The sequence below is a fragment of the Amblyraja radiata genome, chromosome X, assembly GCF_010909765.2.
Source record: "Amblyraja radiata isolate CabotCenter1 chromosome X, sAmbRad1.1.pri, whole genome shotgun sequence".
Taxonomy (NCBI): domain Eukaryota; kingdom Metazoa; phylum Chordata; class Chondrichthyes; order Rajiformes; family Rajidae; genus Amblyraja; species Amblyraja radiata.
The window spans coordinates 5,374,015-5,398,869 of NC_045999.1; the positions used below are offsets into that span (position 1 = coordinate 5,374,015).

Here is a 24,855-nt window from a genome sequence, read left to right on the forward strand (position 1 = left end):
CATGAGTCGAGGCCAAACTCGCGGATTAAGTCGCCCAAGTGGGACAGCCCCTTTCGAGCACAGGATATGGTTACCACACAATATGGTTGACTAGTTAATGTCCTATGTAATGGTGGTACAGCACATCATCTCAGGGTAACTAGGTTAAACACGTTGCTACACCTTGTGCATCGAGTCTTTGCAGTTCATCCACGTTTGGGATTAACAGATGGAGATCAACAACGCACATTCCACAATTCACAGATGCAGATGAAAAATAAATAATTTTATTGTGTCATCAGTGAATTTGAGCCACCAGCCGACTTCTAATAAATAAAATTAATTTATGCAAATCCCAAAGGGACTGCAGTATCATCCTAACAAACAAAAAACAAAATGGATTATTCTCTATGCACATAAGCTAGAAAGGCTCACTTAAAAAATTGTCAAAAAGTGATTACAGTGAAGATCTTATATACAACAGGTACTATGTACAATTTGTGCAAATCATACGAGTATGTTCTGAAACATAATATCAGTGAATGAGTTACAAGACTAACTGTTAAATCAACTTTTTTTTTAGCGTTGAACATCCATCCCCCCCCCTTAGCAAATTGCCTCTTTCTGCAGGAAGAATTTTCGGGCATCTTCCCACATCTCACGGGGAAACCGGTTGGAGAACTCAAGGTAGTCTTGACCTCCAGGAACTCCGACTGAAACGAGAGGACCAGATTGAATTGTTAAAGTCAACATTGTTGTACCTTGGGGTTTGTTGTGACGTCACCTCAGTCAGGACTGAGAGTGGAGAGGGAAGGTGGCGAGAGGGCGAGTGGCGATTCGGAGCCAATAGGTGATCGATGGACCGAAGGGCTGAAGGGTGCTGGAGCCAGGTTGGGGAGTTGGGGTTGTGGGTGGCGTGGAGTTGGGAGAGAAGATGAAGGCTGATTGCAGAGAATAAATCGGAGATACACACCTGTCTGGTGAGAAGTCTTATTGTCCGTCTGACTCGAACTCTGAGAAAAATCCTAAGAAAACACAATATTGTCATTATATTCATTATGCATTTTTATTTAATCTTTTACTCATTTCTTTCTACTTTTTCCATTCTGCCCATTTTTGATATCCTAGACTACATACTTGTAGAAGTTTTGCAATCAATACAATAATGGCATTTGGCATGACGCCGTGTAGAAGCAGAATACAAGATACATTTATTTGTCACATGTACCAGTTAGTACGTGGTCACCATACAGCCATAGGAATAAAAAAAAGAACACAACACACGATAGCCTCAAGTGCATAGGTCAGTGTGGGAATGGGACATGTGATATAAGTCTCATATTTCGCTTGAGCAGCTTACAGCCCAGTGGTATGAATCCTGATTTCTCTAACTTCAAGTAACCCCAGCATTCCCTCTCCCTCAATCCCTCCGCCGCCCAAGGCACGCCAGCTTCTCGTCTTCACCCAACAAACAGCCAACAATGACCTGTTTCCTTTATCATCGTTACATTTTTGCGTAATCTTTCATTCATTGTTCTATAGACCTGCACGGGAAGGTAGACGCTCCCGCCCACACGAGTCTCGGGAAGATGGGGCTCGTCAGCCTGGGAAGGCAGTCCATCTGGGAGAGGGAAAACTCAGATTTAAAACCTCCACTGCTTGGTGACCATATCCAGTCATGGAAAAGGCTCCAGGTGTAAACCTCAAGAAAATCCGGAGTCGGAGCCCCTAAGGCAGTTCGTCGTTGTCTACAACCTCGCTCTGGCAGCTCCTGCGATGGCGCTGGTGCCAAACTGTAACGGCCCTGCTGTTCCTTTGGATCGATCAGCGACATGGAGAGGGGGGACGTGCTGCATGGGCAACAGCCTGTCCTCCATATGACATCACCCAGGCTTGCATCCGACCAGTCATGGTCAGTCATGATCGAGGGGGGCTACTAAATCTCTCCACCTCATCGTCCATATCCCTCGTTTCCCTTTCCCGTGACTTTCAGTCTGTAGAAGGGTCTCAATCCAAAACGACACCCGTCCTTTCTCTGCAGAGATGCTGCCTGTCCCGCTGAGTTACTCCAGCTTTTTGTGTCTATCTTCGGTTTAAGCCAGCATCTGCAGTTCCTTCCTACACATAAGTGACTGAGATGGTTTGAGGAGTGGATAAATTATCTGTGTGTGATAACGCTTTACCGAGAATTCAGCAAAACCCTGAACATAGTGACAATGTGGTGAACACTAAAGAGCGACAGACATGCACGTTTACCTGGATAAAGGTGGCCAGCAGAATGCAGCTCATCTCCTGCTCCAGGATGACCTTGTTCTGCTGGTTGTTGTAACAAGCTGTGATCAGTGTTGGGAACAGGACTTTGATCAGGCGCTGGTCACTGAAGTATTGGAAAGGCAGCTGGCAAAGCTTCTGCAGCACCGTAGGATGCCGACCTGACTGGACTGTCACCTGAAAGAAAGCAGTTCATAAAATAGTTTTTAAAAAATCAGCAGGAGAATTTATAATATACAAACTTCATTGATTGGATTTATTATATACACATCACACCCGCAATTACTCTCCCCAGGAGCACTATTGCCAGAGAGCCTCTGTTTTCTATCTTCTCTGCCTCGTAGCCCGGACTAGACGGAAACGCTTCATACTCGAGACGACCATTTCTCATGTTGCAGTTGGCCTCACAGTTTCAGAAGCATAACAGGAACAGCTTCAGTTAGACAGGGCATTGGTGAGACCAAAGGTACACAAAAATGCTGGAGAAACTCAGCGGGTGCAGCAGCATCTATGGAGCGAAGGAAATAGGCAACGTTTCGGGCCGAAACCCTTCTTTAGACTGATAGGGGGTGATTGATGAGACCATATCTGGAAGACTGTGTGTAGGTGACCACAAAATGTCATTCATGTTAAATAAAAAACACACACAAATTCTGGTGCAATGATATAGGGTGTGAACATGGTGAAAATGCACATGATACCAGCGGTTTCAGAAGACAAATAATTTCAACAGTAGACACAAAATGCTGGAGTAACTCAACGGGACAGTTGGCATCTCTGGAGAGAAGGAATGTGTGATGTTTCGGGTCGAGACTCTTCTTTAGATGGCAACCAGGTTTCACAACTCTTTATGTAATTTTCCTACCTGTAATATTTCTATCTTTATCACCTCAACCCTGCGCTGTTTGACAATTCCTGTCGCTTTGAGTATGTGCTGCCTTACATGTAAACCCATTTGTGTTGCTGCTTTATTAAAGTGGTCAGGACAGATTAGTACAGCACACAGCTACGAGCGGGCATGTCCTTTACCTTGCGCTGTTTAGCACCGTGTCAACGGCAACAAAATGGGACACGAGACAACGCAGATGCCAGAGTAGGGAAGTGGTTACCTCCAAATGACCGCTTCAGTGGAAGAAAGGTCAGAGGTCACGCATGACATGGCAGAGGAAACAGCTCTGGAATGTCCCATTCTGCGGTACAATAACCTTTAAACAGCCCTGGGCCACGAAGGCATTTGCGGCAATCGTTCCACTAGCTGTTGCAAGATTTCTTATTCTTAATTAAATGAATTATTGTTAATCTGATAGTCAGCAGAGTCGTATTCTGGGTGAGGTATGGAAAATTAATCAGCTTTTCTTATCTCAATTGCTACATGTTGGGAATTCACCTGTCAGGTGAGAACAAATAGGACAGATTCCTTCTCTCCAGAGATGCTGCCTGCCCCGCTGAGTTACTCCAGCTTTCGGTTTCAACCAGCATCTGCAGTTCCTTCCTACAAATAGGACAGCTGTGATGCTTTGCACAGTCAAATATGGGTGAGACATTCATCTTCGAGGCTTATATTTAAAAAATGGCTACTTGAGTAACTTACTAGAGTCCTGCTAACACTCCTGTAAATGGACCCTTCAAGAATTCTGATGAAGGATTTTCAACCAGGAACATTAATTCCAGATCTGTGGATCTTTTTCCACAGATGCTGCCTGACCTCCTGAGTGTTTCCAGCATTTTCAGATTTTACCTCAACCAAATTCTGAGCCTTCAAATCAATGATGAGAACATTAAAGAGTGCTGGTGTTTATTTATTGCTTTTCCCAGTTATTCCATGTTCAGATATATTGTTTCATTTCATCGCCCGCCTACCAAGTAAATCGGGAGCCATCTGATCAATCACTGAATCCAATACTTTATATGTATTTTACACAAACGACACTGAACTATTGTTAAAAGGATTCACAATCCTATGGGAATCATTGTGCAATTCAGATTGACAAGCGCGACCAAACCAGAAGCGGGGTCCGCGCGGAGTTCGAGTGAGTGACATGAAGTTCGAGCGAAGTCTGCGGGAAGTTCGTGCGTGACGTACGGTGTCTAGGCGGCTGCGGGCCGGCAGGCCGTTGCCGCGCGGAATTTTTTAACACGGTCAGTTTTTCGGAGCCCCGCGCGATGTCAGGACCAGCTCTGCACAACTCCATACGGCTCCGGCGATCGAAGTGGGACCGGCCCCGCGAGGCCGTACGGCTCAAGCGACCACGTTACGTTGCGCTTGCCGCATGGAGTCGCATGCTCGTGGGACAGGCCCTTTAGGTCGCGCTTGCCGCATGGAGTCGCATGCTCGTGGGACAGGCCCTTTAACTTCTACATGGTAAACCTTGCAGCTCCTTGGCAGCAGCCAAACTAATTTCAGCCCGTCTTTTCTTATCATGCATGTGCGACAAGCGAAGATTCAAAAATGCCGAGGATGCAATTTCACTCTCTTTTAAGATCAGAATTGCTGGAGATAACACTGTGAAATAAGATTCTGAGAATCGGACACTAGGAAATTGAATGCAAAAGGTAAAGGCAAATCGGTACATGTCATTGATAGACTGCAGCTGAGTAGTCTGTGTACAGTTTTTCTACACACTTTCTGAGAGGCTGAATCTGTGACAATCTGTGGAACTGGTCAAAGGATTCACGACAAAGCCCACAAAAGAGTCATTGCTCTTGGATTATTTCATGTACATTTTATGACTCCTTTCAGAAAGGTGACCTTTGTGAACCTGAAGAAAATCTTTCCAGTGTGCCTTCCCCTCGCCTCCAACCTTTTAGCAGCCAAGTTGACCGAACATAATGAAGCATGAATAGCCTTGGTCTCCAAAGGCACAGCGGTACCCAATTAAACTCCTGTTCCTTCCCCCTCGACCCACCAAATGTAGCATTAGTTTCCTGCATGAAGAATACTGGACGGTTATCCCTGTGTTCTACAGAGATTTTACTGCAGTCTATGTTAAAAAGCAAGCAGCGATCGAAAAGAGGTGGTGTGGCGTTGGAGGCTGGTGTTGGGCATGTGTTGGGGGGGGGGGGGGGGGTTGGGGAAGGTGGTGTTGGGCATGTGGTGAGGGGGAAGGGAGCGAGGACTTCAAAAAAATTCCAGCAATGTCGCCATTCACTTTTCTTATCACTTCTCTCATCAGCTCAGCTCAGCTCAAGAGTAAGGCTGTTTAGACTAATGGGACTTGTCATAAAGCAGGCCAAGTTTACAGAGAGACTCGCGCACATTAAGAAATGAAGCAATACCACTAATGGAACCTTGCTGTGCCCACATCCTGTTAGTTCTACAGAACCTTTTCAATCAAGTCATTAAATTCAACTAACAGATATTAAAATCAAATCACTCCCAGGTTAGGTTGATTACCAATGAACAATAAGGAAACATAAATTCCCCAGGAGCAGTCTTTCTTCAGCCTGGGAGGTAGGCAGGGCCAGGCCTGGAGGAGCAGTAAAACTGCAGCTCGGGATTGTAAATTGTGGATTGGCAAAGCACAATCTTTCCAGGCGTAGCCACTCACACTGACTACCACCCAAATTAAAGCCAGAGGTGCTGCACGAAACAAAGGGGCCTGTGACAACATCAATTTCAGGGCTTTACAAGATTTCTTTCAAAGGATTTTTAACAGCTGCTGCAGAATATACGGGCCCACTGATCATGTACTTGAGTTGTAAGAATGCAAGTAAACAAATCCAAGTTTCAGGCACGAGGACGAGAGTCCTGCTGCCAAGGGTTGTAAAATATAGCCAGCAACAATATGTGACACACGACTTAACGCTGCATACTGTGCAAGACACTGACGACCCGAGCGGGCGGGCAGTGATTTACGGTGCGAGATTAAAGGGGAGCGCACAGCGAGAGAGAAAAAAAATGATATCCAACGTACTGAAGAAAAGATGAAATCAGAAATCTGGTGCTCTGACTCAGTTGGAAAACGAACAGAGTGTTTACTGGGTTGAGACAGGTTCATGTGGCATAACAAGGGATTAAAAACACTTAAAAGAAAATACTACCAGCTATGCAGGAAAGAATAAGATACCATCTTAGCAGGGATACTTCATCAGAAATGGTTTAAAGCCATTCGATTTTTCAATGATATATTTCCACCGCTTTACATTTTGTTTGTCCTGTGGGCTACAGAATTAAAAGATCCCAGGACACTATTTTGAAGTAGAACAGTGAGTGCACTGGATTATGTTTATTCCTCCGCCGACATTGCTAGAACAGATTATCTGGATGTTATTAAATGTCATTTATTGGGGCTAGCTGTGCACAAATTGGCTGCCATGTTTCCTACACTATAACACTGAGCGTGCTTCAGAAGTGCTTAATTGGCTGTAAAGTGCTCTGGGGCATCCTGAGATCATGATAGACATTCTATAAATGCAAGGTTTTTTTAATATAAAGTACGAAACAAAAATGGAGAAAAATATGCAATTAACATGCAAAAGTAAAAAATGAAGCGATTTCCCCCCCCCCCAGTAAATGATGAATCGGTTTGGCGTTTTCAATAGTGGGTTCAGAATGTGCCAGGAAATAATGAAACATTGAATATTTTGCATTTTTCATTGTTGAATAAACAGTGTCGTTACTAACCAAATAGTGGTCAGTCGTACAGCACGGAAACAGTGCCTTCAGACCAACTGGTCCATGTCGCCCAAGATATGCATCAACAATAGTCCCATATGACCAACACCCTTCTTTTCTTTTGTCTCCATATACTTGTCCAAATGTCCCCTAAATGTTGTTATTGTATCTGTTATTGTTGTCTTGGTCTAAAATGTGTATGGCTTTCAAATGAGATAATTACTGGACTTTTAAAAATGAATGTTGGTATAAACGATGCAAGCTTCACATGGATTTATCAGGTAAACTCTAGTTTCATCGTTGATGTTGGGTGCCAGCCTTTGCCTTGTGTGTAACACTCTAGTCAGAACACCGGAAGTCCCCCACTAATCCTCGGCCTCATTCTCCTCCTTTTAAATTTTTTCTAATCTCTTAACTCGACGGAGATGCGATTTTTTCCCGTATCGTATGTCTGTCCGCACTGCGGCCTAACATCGAGGAGTTGGCGGCCTTTGCTAGAGTCCGACTTCGAAAGCACCACTGCGGGAGCTGCGGGATTTTAACATCGCGGAGCTCGCGTTCTCTGGTCAGAGATCGACCTCTGTGCTCTACCGTGGGTGCCTGCGGACTATAACATCGTGGAGCCCGCGTTCTCTGGGCAGAGGCCGACTTCGGAAACTCCAAGCCGCAGGAGCTTCGACTGCCCCGACACGGGAGTTTCGATCGCCCCGACACGGGAGTTTCGATCGCCCCGACACGGGAGTTTCGATCGCCCCGACACGGGAGTTTCGATTGTCCCGACGTGGGGGCTTCGACCACCCAGACAAATGGTTCGACTGCCCCGACCGCGGGAGAAAAGTAAAATACATGAGAGTAAAATTGCATTTAAAACTTAATGTAACACCGCACAAATATATCCATACTCTTGTACTCAAATTGTCTAGCGGTGAAGGCCAACATGCCATCAGGCTTCCTAACTACTAACTGCATCTCAATGCTTGCTGTCGATGTTCATGGACAAACTGGTACTCCAGCACTGGTTTGAACAAACCACTCCTTTTGCATCACCAACAGATAATAATCTATTACCGGAGCATTTCATGGGCCTGTCCAAATACTGCTAAGGGCACTAGTGCCAACTCTGATCTGGTGATGGGATCAATTTAACCAAATCTGGCAATCCCAGAGAGCAGTGCACATTTGCTAGATGTGCGTTCAGATCGCCTTCTCCCAACGTGACCTCTGGGAATCAGGAAAAAAAAGGTAAAGTGAGCTCGAAGGTCATTTTGGAAAGTGTGTTTCCTCACGGAAAGCTACACTGGTCATTAAGAAAGCCTCTAAGCGAAGATCTTCAATGAAACGGCACCTCCCAATGGCCTCATTATTTTCACTATACTCTTCACTCACAGTTATTACCAGCAATGTTTTCGTTAGCCAGCTTTCAATCCTCTGGTTACTAATTCTGTGTTTACTCATTAAGGCCGTGACAGCTGAATATTTCACCCTGCCAACTATTGTGGGAAGCCATGCCATTGCACATCCTGTGTAAGCCCACTCCGGCACTTATCTCAATTAGACACCCGTCTGCGGCTGATTTGCAAGAGATCAGAGCTGGATCATTACTTGGTGCGGCAGCGAGCTGCCCAGCATCAGAGAGAGATTCCTCTGGATCAGTTAACAGATCAAAACATTTGATTGTGCTTGGGTTTGGCCAAATAGGAAAGTTGATGCTGAGTGTAATGCCTCTCAGACAGCAGCAACTCTATCACTTGTCTAATGGGCTTGAGATTTAAATAAAAAATCTTGGCTGTACATAGTGACGCAGTTTAATCAACTAGGAGACATACAATTTGCATCAGGCACTAGCACAGAAATCCCACTTTATAGGCCATATTTTCCTTTTGCTTTCTCCCTTTACTAATTAAAAGATCAGTAAGGAATTTCTGAGCTTTTTAAAGGATGTAAAACAGAGAGATGTTACATTGGATATAGAGCTACATTGAAGAATAAGACGCAAGCACTTTAAAAGAATGTAACAAGGTTAATTCATTAGGCACAGTAGCAACAATCTGAGCGCACAGAGTTATCAACTTTAGACAGAAGTTGTTAAAAGCAGAATTATTTTTGCTACATCTAACTCCCTCTTAAATATAGCCAATGAACTGGCCTCGACTACCCTCTGTGGCAGAGAGTTCCAGAGATTCACCACTCTCTGTGTGAAAAAAGTTCTTCTCATCTCGGTTTTAAAGGATTTCCCCCTTATCCTTAAGCTGTGACCCCTTGTCCTGGACTTCCCCAACATCGGGAGCAATCTTCCTGCATCTAGCCTGTCCAACCCCTTAAGAATTTTATAAGTTTCTATAAGATCCCCTCTCAATCTCCTAAATTCTAGAGAGTATAAACCAAGTCTATCCAGTCTTTCTTCATAAGACAGTCCTGACATCCCAGCTAACATACCATTCGCTTTCTTCACTGCCTGCTGCACCTGCATGCCTACTTTCAATGACTGGTGTACCATGACACCCAGGTCTCGCTGCATCTCCCCTTTTCCTAGTCGGCCACCATTTAGATAATAGTCTGCTTTCCTGTTTTTGCCACCAAAATGGATAACCTCACATTTATCCACATTATACTGCATCTGCCAAACATTTGCCCACTCACCCAGCCTATCCAAGTCACCTTGCAGTCTCCTAGCATCCTCCTCACAGCTAACACTGCCCCCCAGCTTAGTGTCATCCGCAAACTTGGAGATATTGCCTTCAATTCCCTCATCCAGATCATTAATATATATTGTAAATAGCTGGGGTCCCAGCACTGAGCCTTGCGGTACCCCACTAGTCACTGCCTGCCATTGTGAAAAGGACCTGTTTACTCCTACTCTTTGCTTCCTGTTTGCCAGCCAGTTCTCTATCCACATCAATACTGAACCCCCAATGCCATGTGCTTTAAGTTTGTATACTAATCTCTTAAGTGGGACCTTGTCGAAAGCCTTCTGGAAGTCCACATACACCACATCCACTGGTTCTCCCCTATCCACGCTACTAGTTACATCCTCGAAAAATTCTATAAGATTCGTCAGACATGATTTACCTTTTGTAAATCCATGCTGACTTTGTCCAATGATTTCACCACTTTCCAAATGTGCTGCTATCCCATCTTTAATAACTGACTCTAGCAGTTTCCCCACTACCGATGTTAGACTAACTGGTCTGTAATTCCCCGTTTTCTCTCTCCCTCCCTTCTTAAAAAGTGGGGTTACGTTTGCTACCCGCCAATCCTCAGGAACTACTCCAGAATCTAAAGAGTTTTGAAAGATTATTACTAATGCATCCACTATTTCTGGAGCTACTTCCTTAAGTACTCTGGGATGCAGCCTATCTGGCCCTGGGGATTTATCGGCCTTTAATCCATTCAATTTACCCAACACCACTTCCCGGCTAACCTGGATTTCACTCAATTCCTCCAACTCCTATGAATCGGAAAGTTTTCTGACAATATAGCAAACAAACTGGAATTCAAGAGAAATGTTATTGTAAGAGGATTTAACGGAATGATGTATTGCGTCAAGCAATAGATTAGGTTTTGGTGAATCTACATCCTTCCCCCTAACTCTCCGTCTGAGGAAGGGACTCGACCCGAAGTGTTCTCTCCAGAGATGCTGCCTCTCCTGCTGAGTTATGCCAATGTCCCACTTAGGAAACCTGAATGGAAACCTCTGGAGACTTTGCACCCCACCCAAGGTTTCCGTGGGGTTCCCGGAGGTTTTTGTCGGTCTCCCTAATGATCGAAAGTGGTTTCCGCTTCTTCTATGTTCCGGCGATGAGTCAAGGGCAAACTCGGCAGAGGTCGGGAATTAGGTCGTGAAAGTGGGACAGGCCCTTTAGTATGTTTTAAATTCTGCTTCTATCATCCTTTCCAACTACAAGTTAAATACCCGGAACAACTTCTGGCAAAAATAATTCTCTTTTCCCTATTCTTTTTTAAGGATTGACGTGAGTTTGATCCATTTTAAGTGCCGCACATCCTGCAACTGAATCTTTCCCTCATTACATGCAGATCCACAAATGGATACAATTATATTCAATCATTTTTTGGAGTATGGGTTTTTGCAATTAGGCTTGCGAATATTATTGGCATGCGTACCAGGGTACAGGGTACAGGGTAAAATTTTGGTTTTGCATGCTATCCAATCAGTTCAGATAGCAATATACATAAATACAATCAAGTCAAACTCTTTGACGAAGAAGGGTCTCGACCCGAAATGTCACCCATTCCTTCTCTCCAGACATGCTGCCTGTCCCGCTGAGTTACTCCAGTATTTTGTACAATAGGCAGAGCAAAGGGGAAGATACAGAGTGCAGAATTTAGCTCTCTGTTTTGTAGTGCATCGGTTCCAGAGACTTTTTCTTTCTGCTGTATCTTTCTGCATTGTTTATTTTTAATCTACTCTTCTTGTAAAGATCATTTGCAAACATCTACATCTAATATTACAATGATTAGCTAAAATTAACAGAAAATGCTCCTGAGTAATTCAATTTTATTTTTGGTGATTTGCATTTAAAAAAAATGCTACCATAGCCTCAAAAACCTTCCCTCGTCCAATGCTCACACAGATGCCAGATGCAACGTAGAAAGCAATTTATTAACGCTCAAATTTTACTTTGAAGACTATGTATATCAGGGGTTAATGTCAATGGAAGGAATCTTTCATACTTGTGGTGGATAGTTTTGCTTTAAAGATAGAAGATCTGCATTATTTCCTCCCGTACATACATAAACAGAACCCGAAGCAGAGGCACTGAATCAGCAGAAAATGTCACAGGACCGGCCTTTTTCGTGCTCTCAGGTCAATTCTACATTGCTTTATAGTTTCCACCAGTGCTTACATTAGCGCTGAGATGCAAAGGCTGTTCCAGAACCTCCAATCGTGAGCCTTGCGTAACCTTTTGAAACCCTGACAAATATTTCTCCTGCACGCAACTGACAAGATCAAAACCCCTTTGCTTGGAATAGGAAGAAGATGAAAGAAAAACAGCCAATGGCATTTGTATAGCATCTTGCAATCCTTATTAGGACATCTTCAAGCATTTTTCAGTAGTATTTCTGCAGTTTAGTCACTGTGGGAAAGTACAGCAGACTACTAAAATTACTGTAAAATCCCATATATCCATGAAAGACCTCTGCTTAAAAACTGAAAATGGCACCTCTGACAATGCAGCATACCCTCAGTAAGGAACTAAAGTACTTGTCTAGTCTTTAATACTCCTACGGTTCAAATCCATACCCTTCTGATGCTGACAAGACTATGTTACCAACTGAGTTACATGTGGGTACAGATCAATAAGGAAAATGAAGCAAACTGTAAGTGCAAAGTCAAATAAAATAATAGTACTTCATATTAGAGTCATAGAGTGATACAGTGTGGAAACAGGCCCTTCGACCTAACTTGCCCACACCGGCCAACATGTCCCAGCTACACTAGTCCCACCTGCCAGCATTTGTTCCATACCCCTCCAAACCTATCCTATCCATGTACCTGCCTAAGTGTTTCTTAAATGCTGGCAGCTTGTTCCATACATCCACCTCAGATTTGTGTGAAAAAGTCGCCCCTCAGATAAATCTATTCCCCTTCACCTTAAACCTGCGTCCTCTGGTCATCGATTCCTCTCCATTGTAACTGTGTTTTACAACAGGTCCTAAATATCTACAGGTTACTTGGAGTGTCAATCTGAGATGCCTTCTGTGAATAAAGCTGAGATTGTGTAAACCAATGCTGATAAAATCATGAGACAAATCAAATATATGGGCCATTGTAGCTGAGCGAGGCACACACACAGCCCTGGAAAGTAACGGCAGGGAACCCTCATGAACATTTTGTCTCAATGGCTGAAGGGTGGTGGTAACATTGCTCCAACTTGTTGCCCTCAGTAGGAATTCGAGCAGGAGATTGTTCTGTGGTCTGCAGGACTTTCATATGAAGAAAGACTGGATAGACTCGGCTTGTACTCGCTAGAATTCAGAAGATTGAGGGGGGATCTTATAGAAACGTACAAAATTCTTAAGGGGTTGGACAGGCTAGATGCAGGAAGATTATTCCCGATGTTGGGGAAGTCCAGAACTAGGGGTCACACAGTTTAAGGATAAGAGGGAAGTCTTTTAGGACCGAGATGAGAAAGTCATTTTTTACACAGAGAGTGGTGAATCTGTGGAATTCTCTGCCACAGAAGGTAGTTGAGGCCACAGTTCATTGGCTATATTTAAGAGGGAGTTAGATGTGGCCCTTGTGGCTAAATGGATCAGGGGGTATGGAGAGAAGGCAGGGATGGGATACTGAGTTGGATGATCAGCCATGATCATATCGAATGGCGGTGCAGGCTCGAAGGGCCGAATGGCCTACTCCGGCACCTATTTTCTATGTTTCTATGTTCTGTGGTCTGCTACTTCACTGGGCAATGGAGATAGCAACCATCAACAGCACTCTGCATCTCGCAGTCGTTTGGTTATCACTGCTTTGACTGATCAATTCTCACAGTTTGAAAAATGAGCTAACCACACTGTTCTTCACTCCAGCAGGGACATGTCGTGTTTAGTTGCCAGCTGAGATCAAGGGCAACACAGCAAGTACCCTGCAACACTTTTACAAATTAACAATCTGTATTTTTTTTCCCCCCTTTATGAATATGCAAAAGCCACCAATTCCCACCGTGGTCATTCTTACTAACTTAATTCCAGTCTTGAACAAAAGTGGATTCATCTGTCATTCCTGTAATTGAATCATTTCAGCTTCATCCAATTATCCAATATAATATGCAAATGAAATGGACAATTGGCGTTGCATACTAATTGCATTCATCAGAATAATTAAATCAGTGCAGAGTGGAAAGTTTAACTGAACAATCATAAAACGAAGCAGGTTCTTTAATTAAGGCTACAAAAAATTTAATTAGGAACTGTAATCTGGCCTGAAAATGCTGAAGAACTACAGTGCGATAAGGATCATTACTCTTATTATCAAGTTTCCCTTCTGAGGCCCTACTTACCATTCGTGGGATATCTATCAGTCATCTGAAAGATGGCCAACTGTGGCAGATTGCAGCCAATTGCCAGCTCAGTGAAGCTTGCTCATAAGCTAATTACGCAGTATTACAGGTCATTGGCTATATTGAAGAGGGAGTTAGATGTGGCCCTTGTGGCTAAAGGGATCAGGGGGTATGGAGAGAAGGCAGGTACAGGATACTGAGTTGGATGATCAGCCATGATCATATTGAATGGCGGTGCAGGCTCGAAGGGCCGAATGGCCTACTCCTGCACCTATTTTCTATGTTTCTATGTTTCTATTCCAAAGCTGCTGGTGTAATAATCCCAGGTACACAAAAATGCTGGAGAAACTCAGCGGGTGCAGCAGCATCTATGGAGCGAAGGAGATAAAAACGTTGCCTATCTCCTTCGCTCCATAGATGCTGCTGCACCCGCTGAGTTTCTCCAGCATTTTTGTGTACCTTCGGTTTTCCAGCATCTTCCTTCTTAAACACAGTAATAATCCCAGGACCACTGTGGGATTTCAGGCTCTGCTACCTAACAACAAATCCATACCAGTTGAACAGAAATGATGAAGGTGAGATTAACAAATCTTTGATAGAAACCAACAATGGTTGTGTTATGTGGATTGGGAATGGCATTTTAAAATTATTTTTATTAGAAGCAAGCCCATATTACAAACATTTCATGTATATCAGTCATACATTGTTAATATTATCAGTTATGGATTGGTTCTGCTTCTAGTTTTTTTTTAAAGATGGGAAGAAAGGGAGAAAGAGGAAGAAAGAAAAGAACACAAATGTCAAGATTAAAAAAAAGAATGGAATGGTTTACTAATAATACATCTTAATAATAGGTTTGTGGATTATAAAGTATAACTTTCATCTAATCCTGAGTTCAAGTTTTGGTTAGGTTCCCGTGCTGGACCGATCTACCCCTTCAAATAATCAATGAATGGAGACCATATTCTAACAAAAAGTTCTTGTTTGTCCATTAAGACAAACCTGATTCTTTCCAGGTGTAAGGTCTCCTACATTTCCATAATCCACATTTTAATTTCCAAAAAAATTAACCAGCAACCCTGGAAAGAAAAAATGCTGTTCCATTCGTTTACGCACAGATTATCCAAAACTCGTGTTTCTCTACACTACATTACTGCAGTTTGATGAGGAGACAGCAATGTAATCAATACGAGATGCCCATTCATCAAGGAATTCACTAAGCACCTCCTTTACCCTGCCAAATTGTTGAACACATCACCTCACAAATCCTTGCCCAGACCTCCCAATATTTCCAATTTAATTTTGCCTCAATATTTCCAATTTAATTTTGACAACCACCCACCATTGAACAGAAGTCACAAATGGCATTCACTGACACTGTTGTGTCTTCGCTTCTTCAGCGGCCACTGATGCTTCGTTTCCTGCCGATCCCGCTACTTTCCAGCTGAAAATAATTATTCTTACTAGGTTTTAATTGCAAATTTATGACCCAAACATATCCACTAACAGGCCCCATCTCGAGGCTTTCCATTATATCTGGAGGCATTTATTGATTTGTCCTCAAACCCTTAGTCAATAATCCATCTTCTTAGGCAGTCCCTTGGGAATCCAAGACCACTTGCTTCCACTTCAGCTTTGTGAGTTCTGAGGCGACTGATAAGGTCAATGGAGAAACCACAGACATTTTCCACAGGTAATGTTGTCGGAGCCTGATGGACAGACTGTTGCTAGCTTGTGAGACCCTCTGGTGCTGCTACAGTTTATGCCCTTGTGGTATTAATATCACCAATGATCTGTATTGAACCAACAGCCAAGGCTGCACACCAATGTCTTTATTTCATGAGGAGACGGAGAAAACTAGACATGTCTCCAATGTCTCTTACACACCACAGATTCACCATAGACCACCACAGCTTGGTGTGGGAACAGTTCGGCCCCAGACTGCAATAAATTGCAGAGAGTTATAGATGTGGCCCAGTCCATCAGACAGACCAGACGTCCCACCATTTACACTTCACACTGCCTCAGAAAATCAGGTAACATAATCAAAGTCTTGTCCCACTCCGGTAATTCCTTCTTCTCCCCGCTCCCGTCCAGCAGAAGGTATAGAAGCTTGAAAGCACGCCCCACCAGACACAGGAATAACTTCTTCCCCTCTGTTATCAGGCTCCTTTGGACCGCACTTCCATAAGCTAGGGTTCTGTCTGATTCACATCAACCCTATTGTAGACATTGGACTCTATCCATGGTGTCCACTGATGTGCTGCAATGCTGAGAACTATATTCTGCACTCTGCATCTTTCCCTTTCCTCTACCTATTGTACTTGAGTTTGACTTGATTGTATTTATGTATAGAATTATCTGATCTGATTGGTTAGCATGCAAAGCATAGGTTATCACTATACCTCGCTGACAATAATAAACCTATTCTGAAGTTTGCACAGGGCTTCAGTGTACTGCTGAAGCATGGATTCGAATGCTCCTTCTCTATTTTGAGTAGGCAGACCACAGATACTCAGAGTCAGAGCTACAATTGTTCAAGAATGCATGGATTTTTTTTCCTTAACCAGCCTGGTAATTTCTTCTCAATACACAGGTTGGAAGAGTCTCAGTTTTGAGAGTCTGGTGTTAGGCTTGCAAATTACATGACCTGCCATGAAGACTGAAGAAGGATCCCGACCTGAATCGTCACCTATCCTTTATCTCCAGAGATGCTGCCTGACCCGCTGAGTCACTCCAGCACTTTGTGTCTATTTATTTTGTAAACCAGTGTTCCATTACTCATAATTTTGAAAAAAATCTAAGAGCCACGCTAACAACTACACATAATAAATGAAGAAGGGTTTCGACCCGAAACATTGCCTATTTCCTTCGCCTCACCCGCTGATTTTCTCCAGCATTTTTGTCTACACATAATTAATGGTCTTGCAGTAATAGAAATCATGAGACAATATATATCCATATTAAAATACCAATTTCATATTAGGCTGTAAACAGCAAGTAATAATTGTATGACTCCCCACATAATTATGGCAAATTATATGGATATGAGGATCTTTCTGACTAAGATGATAAAAGTGGATGGAATAACCACTCTTTGGATAAGACCGTTTGAATCAAAAATACTAATAACAGAATGGGAAATGAAAGTGGGCAATGGTTGAAAGACAATATGAAAATATTTGGTTAGAAAATGAAAAAAGTACATTTTTTACACCCTAATTTTGTCAGAAGTGGTTGGAAAGTATGGTCCCATATGCATCAAATGGCTTTAAAGCCACATCACCCACAGTTAGCCCACAGTTCCACCAGTTTCTCTAACAACATATTGGCCTTAACCCAGCAGCTCTGGGTCATTATGCCACGATAGTTTGTCGTGAGCATTCTGTAGATTATTAATTGTACTTGAGTTTGCCACTCAATCACATAACGATAATGTTATGAGCTCCTTTTATGTTGTTACAAGCTTCTTGGCTGATGCGCCTTTAAATGTTCGAAACTAGAGGAAGTATCTCATTAAACAGCTTAATGGTCTATTTTGATGTTGGTTTGGAAAGGTCTGAAATATGCACCTGGTGCTTTGCTTTCAACATGCTCGGTGTTTCAGATGTACCTGGAAAGAACAGGTGGGGGGAAACAATCTCCTTGTATATCCATTTGATACAGGCTTCTTCTAATATTGTTTGAAGGCAATGTCCCTCAGGGGATAAATACAGTGCCTAATGGCATAGGATTTACCTGTTCAAACCAAGAAGGTATGAGGTTTGGTCTCTGATTCGTGCTACCCTATTGGGCACCATATCTGAGGAAAGATGTGCTGGCCCTGGAGAGGGTTCAGAGGAGGTTTACAAGAATGATTCCAGGAATGAGTGGGTTAACCTCAGTGGGTGAGCGTTTGACGGCACTGGGCCTGTACTGGCTGGAGTTTGGAAGAATAAGGGGGGGGACCTCATTGAAACGTACCGAACAGTGAAAGGTTCGATTAGAGTGGATGTGGAGAGGATGTTTCCACTAGTGGGAGAGTCTAGGACTAGAGGTCAAAACCTCAGAATTAAAGGACCTTCTTTAGGAATTTATTTTGTCAGAGGGTGGTGAAGGCTGTGGAGGCCAAGTCAATGGATAATCTCTGCCTTAAAAATATCCACCGACTTGGCTTCCACAGCCTTCTGTGGCAAAGAATCCCACAGATTCACCACCTTCTGACTAAAGAAATTTCTCCGCATCTCCTGTATTTGCCTGGCTATTTTACTACCAATAACTGTGGTAAACATCTTTTAGAAACTTGCACTTTCTTTCAATATTCATGGATCGATGAAACAAAATATTTGCATTTATAGTGTACCTTTGAAAACTTTAGGATATTGCAAAACATGATACCCAAAGACGTACCTTTGTGATGTAGAAAATGTGGCGGCCAAAATAAGTACAACACAAAGACCAATGTGAGTTGATTTTAAGTGATATTTATGAAGGCATAACTGTTGGCTGGGTCACAGGGATTCATCTTCCTGCTTTGCTTTGAAATAATACCAAGGAAGTTTAGAATAATCTGCATGAGCTGACAGAGCCTCAGTTTGATATTTTATCCAAAGATCTCCACCTTCAGAAGAATAGAACTTTCTTGCTGATACCAAGGGACATCAGTCTACATTTTTGGTACCCAAGTCTCTGGAATGGCAGTGAACTCTCAACCTCAGGATAGGAAAGTCTATGGGTAAGGAATAATTAGAGGTAATTTCATCAAAAATAGTTAGTTTGACATGATCTAAGAAATTTGTGCCAGCTTTGGATAGGAGGAGACTATTTAGCCCCTCATTCACTTGTATCTTATCTAAAAAATCCCTGTATCTTATCTAAAAATATTAAAAGATCAATCTCAGTTCTAAAATGGTCCAAAGACGAATTTTGTTGTTGGAGATGGAAGTTCAAAAACTTAGAAATTCCTCTCCCAAACATACACTTCTAGCTTTTTAAACTGATCCCCAATCTTGGACTAAAGATATCAATGGATATTTTTAAGGCACGCACAATTAAAGCATGGAATAATCTCCACCCTACTATAGTTACCCAACCAGATGCAACTAAGTTTAAAGTAGCTCTTTCTTCCCAATAACCCTTTCTGGCTTAATCCCTCCCTTCACCACCTCCAGTTTAAATTCCATTTGGAATATTTTGGAGGACCAAGAAACCAAGAACCAAGGGATATGTGTCAGATGGGATGAGCTTCAATGGCGAAGTTGGGTCAAAGTTGTGTTGTATAACTCTAGGATTCCGACGAGAGGCACAAGTAATAACCACAGAGCTACAGCTAAAACAATCTGCCAATCCCAAGAGGGATCCAGGATGAGAACCATGGTTATGTTCCTTACCCGAAGACCACACTAAATCTCGGCCCATAGCTGGCCAAGATTGGCTATCTCCATGAGGAATGTGCAGCGCCTCTGCACAGAGCCTTCGAGACTTGATTCTCTCAAAGCTATAATTTCTGAAAAGCTTTTTAGAAGATTAAAGGCTCAGAACAAGGAGTGAGTGGTAAGTGGGGGGGAAAAGGAAACCTGTGAATCTACCAAAATCATAAGCCACACTGCAGCAGTGAATCTGCAGCTTCAATACAATTAATCAAACTCGGAAATTTCTGAGACAACTTAAATTAACAGGTAATGGAATTTTTAAAAAACATGGAACAAAAACTAACTTTCAAGTGTTATTTGGCTCAATCTGTCCTTTCATCTGCACTTTTGCACTGCTCACCATTATTCTCAACACTAATCTGAGGCAAGAACACCAGGTTCCCTATTTAGTTTCACTAAAATTACAGTTCTCTATTTCCCAATGTTTCCATTTTGTTGAAACCAGCCCACTGATTAATTAATCCCGTCAGAAACCATGATGTGTTTTGGAAAAAAAACTTTGAACTTCAAGGCACATGGGTGGAAAAGTGTCTAACCAGCATCCTTCATCCAAACAGAAGCGAGACAAAGACTGAGGGACGGAACGCAAGCCGGAGAGGAAGACAATTGTCAGCATCTGTCCAATTTCTCTTGGATTTTTTTAACTACCCCAAGGCGATGGACACAAACAGGATTTGAATCGAGGGTTCCTCGGTCTACTGTCAAGATTTACCATGAATTATCGTTCTGGATTTGCCTTGACCATATCATTGTATCACGAGCCATTTGATAAAATTGTATATTAATCAATAAATAGTAAAAATTGCAGGTGAATTTTAGATAATATCGCAGCACAGTTCTTAGACAAGTAGGGTGCAGTATGTGGAGATGTTATGAAGGGAAAGGGTGCTTAGAAAAATCATCGTATGATTGTCGGAATCAATATACATTGATTGAAGGTTGTCATAATCAATTCCAGAGTTCCTCCCCGTAGGTCAAGTTAAACACAGAGTGTGGAAGCAAAGATAGGAGAGTGGGTTAAATGGTACCAAGGAATATGTAGAAACAAAGAACCGCAGATGCTGGTTAATATACAAAAGGACACAAAGTGCTGGAGTAACTCAGCAGGTCAGACAGCATCTCTGGAGAATATGGATAGGTGATGTTTCAGATCGATATCTTCAGAATCAGGAATGTTGCCTATCCATGTTCTCCAGAGATGCTGCCTGACCTGCTGAGTGACCAGCACCTTGTGCCCTTTTGTGTACTGCGGAACATGTTGGATTTAAGGAGGGCTTTGAAAATGTGAGGAGATTCAACAAAGACTTCCAGACTATGATGACAACAATGGCTGAGTAGAACACAGATAAAAAGAGCCAGCGTTGGATTTGATCTGGCAAGGGCCATGAAGATAAAGAGATAACAGGGATAGGGGGATTTTACATGGAGTGCATTTGATATGGTTTTGTGCAGAAAAGGAATGTGGGTCGAGATAAATATTGGGGTCAATGTGCCCGTGAGACCAATGACCTGGTAATGAGGGAACATTTGCACAGGTTAGTTAATGTCTCTCTTTGGTGATTGGATTGAGTATGATCCTCAAATAAGATATGGTTCCACAAAACTGGAAAGAAATGTCTTATAATTCAGCCAATTACCAAATACCACAAAATTCTGCTGCTATTCATCCGTCGGCTTGTTTTGATGGCAAACTATGCAGCAAGAAAGCAGGCAAAATCCAGGGACTCATCAGTGCATAATTATCAGAGAATGTCAGGCTGTGTTCTGCCGTGAAGAATTACATGCTGCAAGTCTTGCCTTACCCTGTAACTGGCGCGAGAATTACCATCACAGCTGATAATTAACAAATTCTGAAGAAAGCAAGATGAAAAGCAAGAAAAACAAAATTGGGGAAGGGGATTTCAGGTTGTTATCTGAAAGATCAAGGAAAACTTACTACTGAAGGAATTGTAATAGATTACCTATACAGGGCACCCTTGAACCATAATTAACCTGGCAAAACTGCCAGTGAAGCAAGCAACTTATTTTTTAAACAATCCAAGATGGGCTGCTTTCCTGCATTATTGTTTCTTTCATCTATGAAGGTGCCAAATCATGCAAGATATATTTAGAAAGAATTACACAGACGTTACATGCAGAAACAGCCCGTTCAACTGGCCTGTTCTCTACCTGGCCCTTATGATTTCAAAGCTATCACAAAAAAAGAATGCTTCCTCTTTGCTCTGCCAACCCTTCCTCCACTTCTTCTGCGAATGAAAACTACTGTTTTTCTCTTTTTGCCAGTCGGTTGTACACCGACTCCACACCAGCTATCACCTGGCACGGCGGCATAGCGATAGAGCTACTGCCTTACAGCGCCAGAGACCCAGGTTCAATCCTGACTATCGGTGCTTTCCTGTACGGAGTTTGTATGTTCTCCCGGTGACCTGCGTGGGTTTTCTCTGAGATCCCCGTTTTCCTCCCACACTCCAAAGGCGCACAGGTTTGTAGGTTAATTGGCTTGGTATAAATGTAAAATTGTCCCTAGGATGTGTGTAGGATAGTGCAAGTGTGCGGGGATCGCTGGTCGGCGCGGACTCAAGGGGCCGAAGGGCCCGTTTCCGTGCTGTATCTCTAAACTAAACTATCAAGGATCCAGTTACACTGCTCCCAAAAATCCCATCAACTCTCCAAACTCTCCCACAGATTGGCAGTAATTGACTGTGACTGAATAATCTGTCTCACCACACCTTTTGGGTTAGGAGGAATTCAGAGCCCTCAGGGGAAAACCATGCTGTTACAGGAAGAACATTGCAAACTCCTCACAGGATGCACACAATGTCGGGATTGAAGTCAGTCCACTGGAGCTGTGAGGCAGCAACTCTACTTGCTGTGCCAGTGAACTACTTAACCCATCTGTAAGAACAACATTGATAACTCTCTCTGGATATTAGAAATGCTGTGTTGAAATGGTACCAGTACCTCAGTCTTCCACCTTGTTTCCAATGCACAAACTTTCTAGGCTGTTCTACTTCTTGAGAAGATTACGGAGAGTCGGCTTGTCAAGGAGGACTCTCTCTAACTTCTACATGTGCACAGTAGAGAGCATGCTGACCGGTTGCATCGTGGCTTGGTTTGGCAACTTGAGAGCCCAGGAGAGGAAAAGACTACAAAAAGTAGTAAACACTGCCCAGTCCATCGTCGGCTCTGACCTCCCTTCCATCGAGGGGATCTATCGTAGTCGCTGCCTCAAAAAGGCTGGCAATATCATCAAGGACCCACACCATCCTGGCCACACACTCAGGTAGAAGGTACAGGAACCTGAAGACTGCAACGACCAGGTTCAGGAATAGCTACTTCCCCACAGCCATCAGGCTATTAAACCTGGCTCGGACAAAACTCCGAACATTAATAGCCCATTATCTGTTATTTGCACTTTATCAGTTTATTTATTGATGTGCGTATTTACGTATATAATGGTATATGGACACACTGATCTGTTCTGTATTCATGCCTACTATGTTCTGTTGTGCTGAAGCAAAGCAAGAATTTCATTGTCCTATCAGGGACACATGACAATAAACTCTCTTGACTTGACTTGGTTCTGGCTATGCGACACGGAGAACACAGGCTTTTGCCTAGAAAGAATGCAACTGCAGAAACCAGCCACGTTCTAAACAGGATTCAGCCATAGAGGTTAGCTAGAGAACCATGAAGGTTTGTATGGGTGTAAAATTGTAAGACTCAATGGATGACTTGAACCACTTGAGGGGAAATGAGCTAAACACTCAGACTTCAAAGTCCACTGACCCATGTAAGCTGGGACTGGCATTCACCGTCAGTCTGCTAGGGCGAATGGTTATGAACTTCTTCATTCATCAGGAGCCAAAAAAACACAAAGCCACTACTGGGCGCTTTCAAAGTACAAGCAACGACATGTTTGTCCTGGATGGATCGGAAATAATTAAAAGCTGCACATCAATGTCAAAACACTATCTTTTTCTGTGCTGTAACTTTAATCTAAGTTGCGCATTGCATCAATGTTTTATTGAAGAAATGAGTTCAGCACAAAGTTCAAACAACGGACATTATTTGAAACACCATGCCATGTAGTTACAGATCCATCCCCCCAGCTGGAAAGTCTGCCGACTTCAGCATCCAATTTTCTTAACAAGTTCCAAAATTTTCACCGACAATGAAAATCTTTTCCATGCATTATATGTATAAGAACAAAATTGTTCAAACATTGTTCTCAATTTGCCTCCACTAATTTGCCTCCACTCCTCCTGAGATAGTGTTTATAAATAAATATAGGTTAACACATTTATCTAATCCGTCATTAGTACCTTGAAAATGAAAAGCCTTTCCAAAATTCATCAAGTCGATTTAGTTATAGTTTTAGAGATACAGCGCAGAAACAGGCCGTTTGGCCCACCGAGTCCGTACCGACCAGCGATCCCCGCACATCAACACTACCCTACACACACTAGGGACAATTTACACTTATACCAAGCCAATTAACCTGCAAACCTGTACGCCTTTGGAGTGTGGGAGGAAACCGAAGATCTCGGAGAAAACCTTTGCCGTCATGAGAACGTACAAACTCTGTACAGACAGCACCCGCAGTCGGGATCGAACCCGGGTCTCCAGTGCAGAAAGCGCTGTAATGCCCCTGTCCCACTTAGGAAACCTGAACAGAAACCTCTGGAGACTTTGGGCCCCACCCAAGGTTTCCGTGCGGTTCCCAGAGGTTGCAGGTGGTTGCAGGTTGTGGAAGCAGGTAGGGAGACTGACAAAAACCTCCGGGAACCGCACGGAAACCTTGGGTGGGGCGCAAAGTCTCCATTGGTTTCCGTTCAGGTTTCCTAAGTGGGACAGGGGCTTTAGGCAGCAGCTCTACTGCTGAGTCACCGGTGATTAAAATATAAACCAGTTTTTAATACAGACTCTGCCAAAGAACCCATAAAATTCCGCCTACTGTGAACAAGTTTTCAAGAATCACTTCTGTCCTTTATAAAAGTGTCAGGAGTTCATTGCATTATACAACTGTTTCTTAGCAGGTAAATATCTGATCCTCACCCTTGACTCCCACCAACCCCCCACAACCAGTGTTGCACGGAGTTAAACAGATCAAGAGAGCACCAGATTCATTTACCATGCTGCACTAAACCAGCTGATTTCAGTCAGTAGCCCACTGCTTGGTTGGGTTGATGGGAAACCAAACTGAACTTTGGAACACTCTCAAATAGCATCAGATGCAATGCCAATTCAGATTCATACTGTGTTCCACTTGAACTCTGATTGATATTGCATCTATTGTCGAAACCAAAAACTGCAGATGCTGGTTAATACACGAAAATACACAAGCTGCTGCAGTAACTCAGCGGGTCAGGCAGCATCTCTGGAGAACATGGATAGGCGACGTTTTGGATTGGGATGCTTCAGACCCTTCACTCTGAAGAAAGGTCCAGACTCGAAATGTCACCTATCCATGTTCTCCATGATGCTGTGTTTAAGAAGGAACTGCAGATGCTGGAAAATCGAAGGTACACAAAAATGCTGGAGAAACTCAGCGGGTGCA

The 24,855-nt window shown here is 43.0% G+C and overlaps 1 protein-coding gene across 2 annotated transcripts in view; it reads right to left on the reverse strand.

Annotated features, from left to right (window-relative positions):
• Window positions 1-244: 244 nt before the first annotated feature.
• Window positions 245-24,855, reverse strand: part of scaper (S-phase cyclin A associated protein in the ER) — a 228,012-nt gene continuing 203,401 nt past the window's right edge. For both annotated transcript variants that reach the window (XM_033015029.1, XM_033015028.1), the window contains exons 29-31: window positions 2,236-2,427; window positions 953-1,004; window positions 245-692 (exon numbers count right to left, since the gene is read on the reverse strand). In XM_033015029.1, the coding sequence (XP_032870920.1) occupies window positions 586-692; window positions 953-1,004; window positions 2,236-2,427 (351 nt within the window). In that variant the 3' untranslated portion in view covers window positions 245-585. The remainder of the gene's footprint in view (window positions 693-952; window positions 1,005-2,235; window positions 2,428-24,855) is intronic.